The 14,738-nt window shown below is 35.7% G+C and overlaps 1 protein-coding gene across 6 annotated transcripts in view; it reads left to right on the plus strand.

The window, feature by feature from the left end:
• The window catches only part of WWP1 (WW domain containing E3 ubiquitin protein ligase 1), a 119,298-nt gene that overhangs the window by 20,575 nt on the left and 83,985 nt on the right, over positions 1-14,738 (plus strand). For 5 of the 6 annotated variants that reach the window (XM_055303372.1, XM_055303376.1, XM_055303375.1 and 2 more), the window contains 2 exons: positions 9,185-9,275; positions 14,191-14,329. In XM_055303372.1, the coding sequence (XP_055159347.1) occupies positions 9,206-9,275; positions 14,191-14,329 (209 nt within the window). In that variant the 5' untranslated portion in view covers positions 9,185-9,205. Of the gene's footprint in view, positions 1-354; positions 374-9,184; positions 9,276-14,190; positions 14,330-14,738 lie in introns of those variants that run through there. The other variant, XM_055303374.1, reaches the window with a different exon arrangement.

The raw sequence follows: 14,738 nt of genomic DNA on the forward strand, positions 1-14,738 counted from the left end.
TCAGTCCCGGGTCTCCAGGATCACATCCCAGGGGCAAAGGCGGCACTAAACCACTGAGCCACCAGGGCTGCCCTCTTACCTTTCCTTAGATCCTTCATCCATTGTTTAGAGAAAGAGTATCTTTTTCTTTGAAGACTAATCACATCATCTGTGTGAAAGCTATGTCCTTTCCTTCTTTTCTTTTGCAGGCTGTAGGCATACTCTCTTACCATCACACTTGATGAATTAGTGATCTACACTTTATCTACTTCCTTGCCTTCCATGCGTTCTTGAAATTTTTAAAAATTCTATAATTTGAACCTGCCAGTAATGTGTAACATATGGAAGTTAATAATAAAAACAAACATTTGGGCACCAACCAATTACGAACTAGGTCAGTACCAACACAGTTGAAGAAGCTGCCTGTGAGCACCTCTGTAACTGTATGTTCCTGTCTTTCCCCAACACCTGAAGTAATTGCTTTTCTGAATTTTTTTAACCTCTTTTTAAAATGGTATTACCACAAATGTATTTTTTTGTTTTGAATTTAATAATTGTTCTGTTTATAGATTTTGTAAACTTGGCACAGACTATATTTTATTATAGAGAAAAACCTATTTTACAAATCTTTATACATTCCAAAGAAAACCTTCAAGTATCTTAAAAGAATACATAGAAAAATTTCAGTGTGCACATTTGAATTTACAACAGAACAGTGGTGGTGAATTACTTTTGGACTATGTTGCTGTGTCACATACAAAATAAAATGCTTTATCTGGAGTTTAGAAATATAGCAGAAATAATTCCATACACTAATTTCCTTAGTTTGTGCAGAAATGTTTCCATTATATTCAGAGTGTACTCCTTGGAAGAGTGACACTTTGTCATTTGATTGCCCTTTGGACCTCAGCATTTCTTCAATGGGTTTCATTCAGTTTGTTGATTGTATAAGCATTTGAGACTCAGGATTCACAATGTCTCTATGTTTCTGAATCTCTTTCTCAATCATGGAATTGTGTTTTCAAAGGAAATGCATAGGAAAAGATGAAGTCACGATAACCGCCATAAGAATTCATTTCTTTCTTCTTTGTGTTTGAGAGTTGGAAACATTTCTTGATGATCTCAGTGTAGAATGTTAAATCCTAGAGGTGGGACTGAACGGGAGGAAAATATTAATACTCAGAACTCCATTTGTATTTTTTTCATTCACTATTATATTTCTAAGACCCATTCATGTTGTTGCTTACAGCTATATAGTTCTTTCCTGTTGTTGCCTATAGCTGTAGTTCATTCATTCTTACTGCTGTATAATGTTCCATTGTATGAGTTAGCCTAATTCATTAACCATTTTTCTACCAGTGGACATTTGAGTATTTTTTCCTTTTGTTGTTATTTTTAAGTATGCTTACATTTGGCATACAAGTAAAAAATGCCTGTAGTATGTACCTAGAATTGCTCCTTGAAGGACATGCAAATCTTCAATATCATGTGACATCAGATTATTTTCCAGCAATTATACTAGTTTTAACACCTACCAGAAGGATTTAACAAATTTAAACACCTAGTTGCAGTGTGTAAGAGCCACCATCTTTACGTCTAGGTTTGTTGTGATGGTGGTGGTGGTTGTGGGGGGGGGGGGGTTTGGCCATTATTTTGTACTGTTAATGTTTCTAGTTTTTATCATTCTAGTGAGTTTATTTTTCTAGTGAGTTTAAAAATAACATCTCATGTGGTCTTGTATTTCACTGATGAATAATGAGATTCTGCATCTTTTTATATATGAATTGGCCTTACAAGTTTCCTTATAGTATAAAAGTCCTGTTCAGGTTTTTTTGCCCATTTGACTACTTAAGTTGTTTTTATCCTGTTTTTTGTAGAGGTTCTCATATAGTTTATCTTATTTTTAAAGATTTTATTTATTTGAGAGTGAGCAAGAGAGAGAAAGCACAAGCAGGAGGAGGAGCAGAGGTTGAGAAGGAGAACCAAACTGCTTGCTCAGCAGGGAGCATACCTCAGAGCTAGATCCCCGAACTCTGGGATCATGACCTGAGCCAAAGGCAGACTCTTAACCGAATGAGCCACCCAGACACCCTTCTCATATAGTTTAAATACTAATCTTTAATCAGTTTTATGTTTTGTAAATATATTCCAGTTTGTAGCTTATCTTTTTAGTTTGCTTTCTTATGTTTTATGATAAACAGAAGTCTTTGGTTTCCACCTAGTCAAAATATTCACACTTTTCCTTTTTGGTTGATATGCTTAAGATATCCTTCTTTTCTGGGATGGTATAAAACAGTAGTTTTCTGCTCTTAATTTCTTAAAAATTTTAAAGTTTGCCTTTCATATGTACATCACTAGTCCATCTTGAAGTGATTTTGTATATGATGTGAGGATCCAATTGAATTTTTCCACATAGACAATTTCAGTACTATTTGGTTGTCCTTTTTTCCCTCAGGTCTGCTTTGTTACATCTGTTACACAGGATGTCTTTGGTCTCCTTTGGGGCTCTGTTTTGTTTTTTATTTACCCTTCATTAGTTTTGCTAGGCATTTATTTGTTTTAGTCTTTTCTAAGAATTCTAACTTTACTAATCACTTCTCTTTTTTAAAGATTTTATTTTAGAGAGAGAGCACCAGTGTGTGTGTGTGTGTGTGTGTGTGTGTGTGTGTGTGTGTGTGAGTGAGAGAGAGAGACAGAGAGAGAGAGAGCAGAGGAAAGGGCAAAGAGAGAGGGAGAGAGAGAAACCCAAGCTGACTCTGCACTGAGCATGGAGCCCAGTGCAGGATTCAATCCTATGACCCCAAGATGACGACCCTAGCTGAAATCAAGAGTTGGATGCTCAATGAACTGAGCCACATGGGCACTCTTTGTGTTAATCCTTTTGTTACTTCTTTCCTAATTCATTAGTTTCTTTTCTATATTATTCTGTACTTCTTGGGGATTTACTCTGTTTATTTCTATCTTAACAAATTTACCTGTTATCTAATTTTCAGCCTTTCTTCTTTTTCCTAGTATAAGTCTTTAAGGCTGTAGATTTGCCTCTAAGTTAACTTTTATTGTATCCCACAAAATTTTATATGGTATATTTGTTATCATTCAGTTCTTAGTATTTTTTTTTTTTAATTTTCAGCATGGTTTCTTCTGACTCATGAAATATTTAGAAGTTTTTGTTTTATACATGTGTTTTTAAAATTTATCTTATTACTGACTTTTAAAAAAAAATTATGAGAGCACATATGCATGCATGTGCATGCACAAGAAGGGGGAAGGGACAGAGGGAAACAGAGAAGCAGACTCTGATGAGCAGGGAACCCAATTCAAGGATCCATCTTAGGACCCCGGGATCATGACCTGAGTGGATAGGCAGATGCTTGACCAGATGAGCCACCCAGGCACCCCATAGTACTGTTGTTTTTTTTTTTTTAAGTTAATTATATATAGTCAGTGCCTGGGAACAACATGATACATACTCTTTGAAATTTAGTGATATTTTCATTATGTCCTAATATGTATTAGTTTTCGAATGTATGTCTCATTTATGCTTGAGGAGAATGTTTATTTTCTAATAGTTGGGTATAAGATTCTGTTTATGTTTAAGACCCACTTGTTCATCGTTTTGTTTTTATTTTTATTTTCAGGTCTATTTGACCTATGAAAAATTGAAGTGTTTTGGAACCACACACAGCAATGACAATTTGTCAGTTTCTTCCCATACTAAAAATCCTTTGAGGCGTTTTTCCCTTGCCAACAGATGGTGAACTGGTCTGGATATTTTGTCTTGTCTAGATAGATACTTGGTTTTCTCAGGAATGCTTCAGGGTCACAAGAAAATAGGAAAAAGTGCAGGATGTGAGGTCTATTCTGTAAAATCTTCCCTCTCATTTCAATCTTACCCGTCAGTTGGAAGAGCAGCATACTTACAGTACTGAATTTACAGGCTGAATTCTTCAGGTGTCTGGCTCAGGTGCAGATTTGGATTTTTTTTTTTTTTTTTTTTTTTAAGTAGGCTCCACATGCCTAGTGTGGAGCCCAACTCGGGGCACAAACTCATGACCATGAGAGCAAGAACTGAGCCAAGATTAAGAGTCAGACACTTAACTGAGTGAGCCACCCAGCCATCCCCAGATTTGGAATTTTGATCCTTTTCGCCATGTTTCCTTTCAGAATCCTTCCATTAGTGTTTATTCCCTTCATATCTTGGGTTATGCTGGCCTTCTCGCTTCTACTTTTTGGACATTTGCCCCATCTAGTTTGTTTCTTTCCAAGTTGATCCTTCCTGAGATGGTTGAGCTGGAGCTACTCCCCCCGCACCCCTCCCCCCCGCAATCCTTGTAAGAGATTGTTGTTCTGTTTGAACTCTGAGATCAAGGATAAGAATTAGCACTTCACTTTACCCAAGCATTGCCTCTTAGTGGAAGGGATTACCTTTAGCAGCTGACCAGGTTTGGGAGGATTAGAAGTTGGAGAGTGGCAGTCTTCTGCTGTACTATTTCATTTTTCAGACTTCTCACTTTCTCTCCTTCGTGCTCTGCTCTGACTTCTGATACAGCTGAGGTCCCAGTTTGAGGTGATAAACTTCCTGTCCTTGACCATTCTTGTTCCTCAGTTTTTTCACTTTGTCAGTATGTGTCTCTCCTAAGGCCGTCATTCTAGTTCTGGTTCATCTAGCTGATGTTTTGATTTCTCCTTCTTCTGTAGCTGCTTTTCTACTTCTTGTTCTTTTATAGCTGGGTCAGTAGGCCTTGCTGCTCCAAACATCGAGGCTGCTTGACTAGACTGGGAAGTGCCAGCCAAGTGGTCATCTTCCTTGAGAGTACTCTGAATGAAGCTTTAGATTCAGTTTGGTTCTTTGGGAGGGACTTCTGTCATCACATCTGTAATCACCCCCAGAATAATCATCTTTGGAGCCCCTCAACTGAACATCATGTTTATCATATTTGTTTTCCTTGTGGTCCCACTTCCTCTATAGTCATCATCCATATTGTACCCTCTACCACATACACTTTGCTGCTGTTTATCCTGGAGTCATAGCCTCAATCATAGTCTCTGCTATGTTAGTCTTCATAACAGTCCTGTTCTCCATAATGATCACGATGTTTGCCTTCAGAGCTATCGTCGCCTCTTCTAGGTAGATAGTCATCTAGGCTGTCTGTTGGATATTTTCTGAGAATCTTGATTTCATGCTCAGCCAAAAGAATGAGCATCCATGTCTTTGTATTGAGCTTGATCAAGATTGGAATTTTGTTAACCAGAGACTCTTTATTGAGGCTTAGAGCACTGAATAAGAAAGGCAGGTTCTCAAACTCTGCGCAGTCAAAACCTTTCAACCTCTGGCTTGCTGGATTCAAATGGTAAATGCACTGCACTGATATTTAATCCTCTGAAGAATTCCTTAATGAGACTTCTGTCACATTACAAGTTATGTTCCCTAGAGAAGCAACACAGAGTAGCATTTTGAGAAGAGGGCTTCGTTGATAGTAGGTTGCCAGGCAGCCTGTGGTGCAGTGGTCAGGTGGAGGTGCCTTATACATGCTGCCATCATTAGTGTTCCAAGTGGTTGAGACATTTTCCAGATCATTCCAGCTTACTGGTTGGGGGACAGAGATGTTTCTGCTGCCATCCTTATCCAGGAAGTCTGTTAGGAAAATAGTCTTCCCTGTCTTTTTTGCTGAGGCCACTATGTTGGGGAGCATTTTCTTTTAAGCATGCAGATTTATAGTTTTAGGTCTACTTATTTGAACCTTGAATAATTCTCTTCTCCTTTTTTTTTAAGATTTTATTTATTCACACACACACACACACACACACACACACACACACACACACACACAGAGGAGCAGGCTCCATGCAGAGAGCCCGACATGGGACTCTATCCCGGATCTCCAGGATCACACCCCAGGCTGCAGGCAGCACCAAACTGCTGCGCCACCGGTGCTGCGCATTCTCTTTGTTCTCCTAAGAATGCTGTTTGTCTGCTATTACAACTAATTTCAGCTTTCTTTTAGTTTTTGTCTAGTATGTTCTTTTCCATATTTTGCTTTCATCCTGTCAGTATCTTTGCTTGGTAGGTGTTTCTTACCTTTTGAATTTATCCATTTGTTATGATTATTTCTGTATTCTAATTGTTTTCTGTGTTTGGACTCTCTTACTTTGTGCTTTCTGTTAGTTTTGGTTACTTATGCTCTTTTTTTTTCCTGTCTAGACTTTTTTTGGATTGAGTTGTTGGTTTTTTAAAATTCTTTTCTACTCTACTAGCTTGGAAATTTCATTTCTATTCTTTTATTATTATTCTTGAAATTCTGTTGTGAATGCGATATAGTCTAAAACCAGATTATAATTCCACTACTGAACGATGCAAGGATTTATATAATTAATTCCTTTCCTTTTCTCCCCTGCCCTACTCCCTATATGCTTCTGTTTCTTTGTTCCATATATTAATGGTTTGTTTAAATACCGTAATGAGATGTTGCTATTTTATTCAGACAATATTTTTTTAGATTTATTTGTATGCTTACCAGTTTCTTCACTCATGTTTCCCTTCTTGCCTCTTATAGCATTCTTCGTGGTAATTTTATTAATTTATGAAACACATTATTTAGGTTTTCTTAAAGTAAAGGTCTCCTGTTGATAAACTCTCCTTTGGTGTTTTTGGCAATGTCTTAATGCCTTCCATATTCCCCAAAGAGAGTTTTGGTGGTTGAATAATTTTTGTCTCAGTTCTTTGTAAATAAGTTTGTTCTCTACCTTCTATGCCTTCATTGTTTCTGTTGAAAAGTCTACTGTCACATTATTCTCTTTTCTTGTGTGCAGTCTCTTCTCTGGCTGTTTTTTTTTTTTTTTTGTATCATGGTCCCTTTTTGGTGTCTTGCAATTTCACTGCTCTGTGGCCATGTGTGAATGTCTTTGTTTATCCCACCTCTTTTATTTACACACACATAACACAATGTATTTCTTAGAATTGTGGATAAATGTCTTTCATTGTTTGTGTAAAATTAAGTCATTTTCTCTCCTAGTATGACTTCATCTTTTTTCATTTCTGGGGATGTTGAGTAGAAATTTATGTCCAGTTAGCCTCATGTCTTTTAGCCTCTTTTTTTTTTTTCTGTCTGTTTGTTTCAGTACTACTTATAAATGACTTCTTCAGATTTATATTCAAATATGCTGATTCTATCTTAAGTTCTATCTAATCTGAAAAGACTGGAATTTAATATATTGATATTGGCTCACTAATTATGACAAATGTGGCATACTCCTGTGAGATGTTAATAGGGGAAGCTGGGGTGTATGAGAACCCTCCTCACAACTTTTTTGTAAATCTGAAACTATTCTAAAAGTTAAAACATGCTGTTTCTTTTTTTTTATATGCTGTTTCTTTTTCAGATATTCAGTGCCATTTTTCTTTTTGCTTGACTAGGTTTTATCATTTATTGCTAAAACCAAATTTTTAAAAATTTATACTTAATAATCATAGTATGTAAAATCCATGTAGGATCAGAAATTATTATTTTTTGTTCCTGCTCATAGTGGCTTGTTTTATTATAAGTTTGATTTTTTTTTTTAAACCTCAGGCTCATAATTGGTTACTCTTTATTTTAGATAATCCCAGTGGCATAAATTAGGGTGCTTTCCTGCAAGCATATGTATATGCTTCTGTTGTGTTACAGATTATGTCTGACTTGGACCCTTGCTTTATGTGGGAGTCTCCACTCCATTACCTTGCAGCAGGCCCAGTGTTTTATCTCTTGATCCCAGTGCTACTATCAACATGCACACCCAGGGCAATACTGTAATTTAAAAAATGGTTTTACTTAATACTCACAGTCCTCTTCTGTTTCAATTCCGTTAAAAAAAGAACTTCTTTTTTTTTTTTTTTTTTTTTTTTTTTGCTACTGTTAGATGGGATGGGAGCAAGTTTGATGGTTTCTTATACTTCTTGAGAACATAGTAATGTTCGGAAACTACACTGGTTTTAGTTTACCCAGGATCTTTTACACTGAAGCAGGAGGACCTTTTAAAATGTTTAGTATACCAGCTGCTTGAAATTGAAAACCTTCCATTTCTATTGATTTTCTTCCTTGTCCATTGATTGTCTAAAGCTTCTTTTCCCATTGGTTTTCTCACATGCACATGAACAGCTGATGTACCTACAGGTGATGTAATTCTTGAGTCCGTTTTCTCCTCTGCAGATTGACAGCATTGGCCTGAATGAAATCTCAGAATCTGTAAATATATACTAACCAGAATTAGTTAACCAAATAGTATGTAACTGTTTATATTATCTTTTTATACATATCTTTGCATATGTACAGACACATAATATATGCAACAACAAATAAGAAAGTATAATGATTTTAGAGTATTAGATTCCTGAATTTGGGGAAGGATCTAAAAGGAGCATAGAAAGTACTACAAAGAGGGAAAAACAAGATAAACATTATATTCAAAAGTATTTCTCAATCTTGACCAGAATGTTCCACTTCATCCTTTAGTAGGTTAAGCATGGTTAGAAGTTTTAGCTTTAAAATATTTGTCATGCAGAAAAAAGCCGAAGTTGCTTGGCTTTGTATTTTATTTAAAAAGTAAAAGCTGAAGTGGAAAAATGAAGCAGAACATGAAAAAAATTACGTATAAAAAGAAACCGGTAAGATTTCCAGAGGACATGATAACTAATGCAATATATAAATCTGACCTAGGTACTGTGGTGAAAAAATTATGATAAAATGTCTTGTTTGGAACAGTTGATAAAATTATATAATATAAACTATATAAAAGATAATAGTAATGTATTAAATTCCTGAATTTGATCATTGTTCTGTTGTTATTTAAGAGAGTATTTTTATTATGAAATATACACCGGAGTATTAAAAGATGAAGGGACAGTTTACTTAGGATAGTTCGGATAAGTAAGCAAGTAAATAAATGAAGTGTATAACATATAAAAAAAATTGTATGTTTTGTTTGTAAATCAACACTGGATTCGTAGTGTCATCATTTATTTTGTTCAAATTGACCCAGATACGGTTTATTGGCCATATTCTTCTGTAATGCTTATAGTGCTGAGTTTTAATTTTAAATGGAAGTCAACTATGAATATGTCATTTGATGAGTTGAAAATATTTAGGTTTGATTTCTAAATTGATTCAGTTTTAATCATATTGAAAGTTACACTCTTGTCTAACACATGAATAAATTAACTTTTTAATAGGCTTAAGCTGAATATTGGGACATGGCCACTGCTTCACCACGGTCTGATACTAGTAATAACCACAGTGGAAGGTCACAGTTACAGGTAACTGGTAAGTTATTTTCATAATAACTTAAAATAGTGATTCCCTGACGAAACTTTTTAAAAATACCTAATTCATCAAATTCCTCAAGTATCTTTTCTCCTGGATTCATACTTGGTGTATTTGTTGCAATAGGCCTTAAAGGTAGAAATTTTCTAAAAGTACTTTTATTTATTCAGTAAATATTTATTGAACCTGTGCTGGATGCAGAGAAGATACATCCTCTCTGGTGGTGAGAGAATTTGGATATTAGAATAAGCATGTTTGAATTGGTTCTTAAATGGTTATTAAGATGGAGAAGGATGCTGAAGGCCTTTTTTCATCTATTCAGTCATCCAGTCATTGAGCAAAAATTTAAGTGGAATTATGTGTATGAAAACATAAGGCCCTGATTCTCCAAAAATTTACTATGTAGTGTTGAGACAGGTTTGTTTGAGAATTCATTTCAAATTATATTGGCAGCAGAAAGCATTAGAAGGAGAGGAAAACAACATTTGCCTTGGTTAGGAGACTTCAGATAATTCATTCATTATATATAAACAATATAAATATCTGTAAGATAAAAAATTCCTGGAGGTAAAATATATATTGGAGGGGCAGGGGCGAGGTGGGGAAGGGAGAGAGTTTGTAATTCCAAAAGACAGGCAGTGGAATCCTAGTTAGACAATGAAATAAAATAAATATATGTACCCAAAGGATCCAAGTTTTAAGATAATACTGTTAAATGAAAGGTGTAGAGTAGTGTGCATAGTATACAACCATGTGGATGTGAAAAAGGAAGGTATGTGTATGCAGCTCTGTGCTTAGAACATTAGAAGTAACATTTGCCTCAGGAGGGGCGGAATTAAAACCAGAGTAGGAAAAGATACTCTCTAATTCCTGTGGTTCTTATTGCTGTGAGGTCAGTTGTTTCTCGGAGTTTTCAGTGACCAGAGCTAGGACATGTTTATTGTCTTAGAAAGCAAAAAATAAATCCTGAGTTCATGTGTAATCTCTAAGTACTGTGTTCCACTGAAAGTAGAAAGAAGATTTTTACCCTGTTCCACTGAAAGTAGAAAGAAGATATTTTTACTTTATTTGTCTTTATATTTCTGTTTCTTTTAACCCAAAAATCTTAATCCCAAATGATAGTAATGTATCTGTTTTATCCTAACACACACAGGGATTGGCAACATTAAAATTACTAAAAACGGGATTCCTGGGTGACTCAGTGGTGTAGCGCCTGCCTTCGGCTCAGAGCATGATCCTGGAGTCCTGGGATCGAGTCCCATATCAGGCTCCCTGCATGGAGCCTGCTTCTCCCTCCCTTTCTCTCTCTCTCTCTCTCTCTGTCTGTCTTTGTCTCTCTCTCTCTCATGAATAAATAAATAAAATCTTAAAAAGATAAAATAAATTACTAAAAACAATGGCCCACTCGTTGCAGTTTAAGATTTCTTTGAGAGCTCCCCCCCACCCACCCACCCTCTTAGGATGTATAGTCAGAATACTACATTTCAAAGTAACTTAAAGTAGTTTCCCATTTGGTTACTGTCAGCTGCATAATCAGGTTTATTGCTTTCACTTATTTTTGTTTAGTTTTGTTTATTACATGTAAAGAAAGCATTTACATAGCTCTGGAGTAAAGTTGTTAAATCGAGGTACATTTGAAGGGATCTGGCCATTCTAATAGGTATGTAGTGGTATCTTATGGTTGTTTTGTTTGTTTCTGATAACGTATGATGTTGAACAGCTTTTCATATGCTTATTTGCTCTCCATAATATTTTTTTGGTGAGGTGTCTATTAAGGTCTTCGGACCATTTTTTAAAAATCAGGTTTTTGGAGTGTGCCTGAGTGCCTCCCTCAGATGAGCATCTGCCTTCAGCTCGGGTCATGGTCCCAGAGTCTTGGGATCAAGCCCCACATTGGGCTGCCTGCTCAGTGAGGTATCTGGTTCTCCTTCTCCCTCCCCTTGCTCATGTTCTCTCTCATTTGGCTCTCTCAAAATCTTTTTAAAAAATCAGATGGTTTTCTTACTGTTGAGTCTTAAGAGTTCTGTGTATATTTGGGGTACTAGTTTTTTATCATATGTCTTTTGCATATATTTTCTCCCAGTCTATGATATGTCTTCATATTCTCTTGACATTGTCTTTTGTAGTGCAGAAATTTTTAACATTAATGAAATACAATTTATCAGTTTTCTTTCATGGATCGTGGCTTTGGTGTTGTGTTTTTAAAAGCATTGCTATAACCAAGGTCATCTAGGTTTTCTCACCTTCTCTGAGTTTTATAGTTTTGTGTTTTACACTTAGGTCTGTGATAATTTTGAGTTATTTCTTGTGAAGGACTTTGGGTTTGTGCTTAAATTAATTTTTTTGCATGTGGGCGTCCAGTTGTATGGCACCATTTGTTGAAAAGATTTTAACCACTGTGATTTTAACTACCATGCAGTACTGCTTTCCCCTTCTTCTAGTGTTTTGAAAGACCTGCATATTTTGAGGAAATGACTCTTTAATTTGGAATGAGGAATCGTGGTTGGGGGATTTTTTGGGAAGGAGGTGTCTGTGCCTTCTGTGTTACTTCAGTGGTGTTGAACTTAGAGCAGTTTGAAACAGAGAAGGATGGGAGTGAATTTTGCCAAAACCTCGATTGTAACACATGAGGTAGAACACTGAATACTCTTTGTTTGTTTTTTTTTTTAATTTTTTTTTTATTTTTATTTATGATAGTCACAGAGAGAGAGAGAGAGGCAGAGACATAGGCAGAGGGAGAAGCAGGCTCCGTGCACCGGGAGCCCGATGTGGGATTTGATCCTGGGTCTCCAGGATCGCGCCCTGGGCCAAAGGCAGGAGCCAAACCGCTGCGCCACCCAGGGATCCCCTGAATACTTACTCTTTGTTTTATGTTGCCAATCCTTAAATACAGTATTTTCCTTTGAGTCTCTTTTGCTATTCTTCAGATACTAATTGAAGACTCTAGGGTGCCTGAGTAGCTCAGTCAGTTAAACATCTGACTCTGATTACAGCTCAGGTCTAGATCTCAGGGTCATGAGATCTATCAAGTTCTGCGTCAGGCTCCATGCTGGGCCTGGGGCCTACTTAAGATTTTTTTTTCTCCCTCTCTCCCCTACCCTCTCTCTCTCTTTTTTTCCTCTCAAAAAAAAAATTACTTGAAGACTTTACTGTATTTCAAATACTTCTGCTGCAGCATTTATCACTTCATATTTCAGTGATTTTTTTTTCATGTGGCTATTAATGTTACTATTCTTTCATAGTAGAATAGAAGCCTACATTAGCTTACATTTATATCTTTAACATCTGATAGAGGTATGACATGGACGGGGCAGGTCATTCCCCTTTCTCAGACCCATAGTATTCATAGGTAATACAGGATGGGGTGATCTTGATAAGTTATTATTACTGCTTAGTAGTCAGTACTTTGCCCTGAAAATTTGTATTCCTAATTTGAATTAGTAGTTGCAAAAATTATTTAAAATTAATTGTGTAGCCTAAATTAAACAGATCTTCCTCCAAATCAGGTAGATTTTATTTTATTTTATTTTATTTTATTTATTATTATTTTTTTTAATAAATTAATTTTTATTGGTGTTCAATTTACCAACATACAGAATACCACCCAGTGCTCATCCCGTCAAGTGTCCCCCTTAGTGCCCGTCACCCATTCACCCCCACCCCCTGCCCTCCTCCCCTTCCACCACCCCTAGTTCGTTTCCCAGAGTTAGGAGTCTTTATGTTCTGTGTCCCTTTCTGATATTTCCCACACATTTCTTCTCCCTTCCCTTATATTCAAATCAGGTAGATTTTATATAAAATTAATTTTCTGTGAAGGGTTATGATGAACTTCTTAAATGACTTTTTGAGATTTTTTACTTGAAAATACTTGAAAAAGCAAATACTTCCCCTTTTATTGGAGACCAACTTTCTTGGTAAAGCATTTTTTAAAAATTGCCAAAGTTTATATAATTTTCAATAGGCAAGTATGAAACACTACCTGGCAGAGAGGTTAATAGGTATGTTGAATCTGAAAATACTTACCTTTCTCTTGACGTTTGATGCAGTTCGGTATTAAATTGAAATGATTGGCAAAGATGTGAAGAAATTGGAACCCTTTTACCCTGCTGGTGGGAATGTAAAATGGTACAGCCACTTTGGAAAACAGTCTGGCATTATTCAACAGAGTTCTCATATGACCCAACAGTTCCACTCCTAGCTATACTATAGGCCAAGAGAAATGAAAACATATGTATGTACACACAAAAACTTTGTGCAAAAATGTTTGTGGCAGTATTATTCACAATAGACAAAAGATAGAAACAACCCAGATCTCTCTATCAACTGATGAATCGGTAAATAGAAAGTATACCCATATAGTGGAATATTACTTGTCAGTAAAAGGAATGAAGTACTCTGATACATGCTACAATATAACATGGATGAAGCTTGAAAGCATGGTAATTGAAAGGAGCCAGTCACAAAAGGCCATATGTTTTATAAATCCATTTCTGTGAAACATCCAGAATAAGCAAATCTACAGACAGGGGGTAATTAGTAGTCACCTAGGGCTGAGGGAGGGGAGGCACTAGGAGGAAATATGGTGACTGTTTATGTGGGGTTTCTTTTTGGGGTGATGAATATGTTTTTAATGTTGCTTATGGTGATGGTTGCACAACTCTGAATATATTAAAACCACTGAATTGTACAGATTAAATGGGTAAATTATATGGTATGTAAATTGTTTTTCAGTTAAATTGTTAAAAATTCAAGTGGTTCTCAGGCATTATCAATGGTCCTTTTGTATTATTTCTCCATTTCCAATAAAGAGAGTTAGAGTGCCTAAGAAGCACAGTTCCATTTTTATTGATTTATTACTACAAAGTGCTACTTTTTGTCTATATATATTCACTAACGATTATCATGTTTCTGTTAGTTTCTAGTGCCAAACTAAAAAGAAAAAAGAACTGGTTTGGAACAGCAATATATACAGAAGTAGTTGTAGATGGAGAAATTAAGAAAACAGCAAAATCCAGTAGTTCTTCCAATCCAAAATGGGATGAACAGATAACCGTGTAAGTACCTTGTATAGAGAATGCAGAATTTTCAAAAGGGGGAGTATGCTTCTTAGGATGTTTTTATATTTGTTCTATTGTTGTAGAATAATTTCAAAGTTAAGTAGTATCATTTTCCAGTGTGACTAGACAATTTTAAATAAGAAAATATTTTTGGTTAATCTCATTTTCTTTAGAGGAAAAGCATAATAATTCTTGCTTTTTGCTTTAACTGAACTATTCCATACAGCCATATTTTCTGTTATTGTCTTATGAAAATTAATAGGGCAGAAAATCACTGTTAATTTTGTCATATCTGAAACATAATGTTACAAATTTGTATGTAATAAAATTATTAAAAATAACACCATCAGTTGTGTTAAATATTTAGGAATTTGTTCAAATAGAAGTATTTGTGTTACTGTGAAAT

Source organism: Nyctereutes procyonoides, unplaced genomic scaffold (assembly GCF_905146905.1).
Source record: "Nyctereutes procyonoides isolate TBG_1078 unplaced genomic scaffold, NYPRO_anot_genome, whole genome shotgun sequence".
Classification (NCBI taxonomy): domain Eukaryota; kingdom Metazoa; phylum Chordata; class Mammalia; order Carnivora; family Canidae; genus Nyctereutes; species Nyctereutes procyonoides.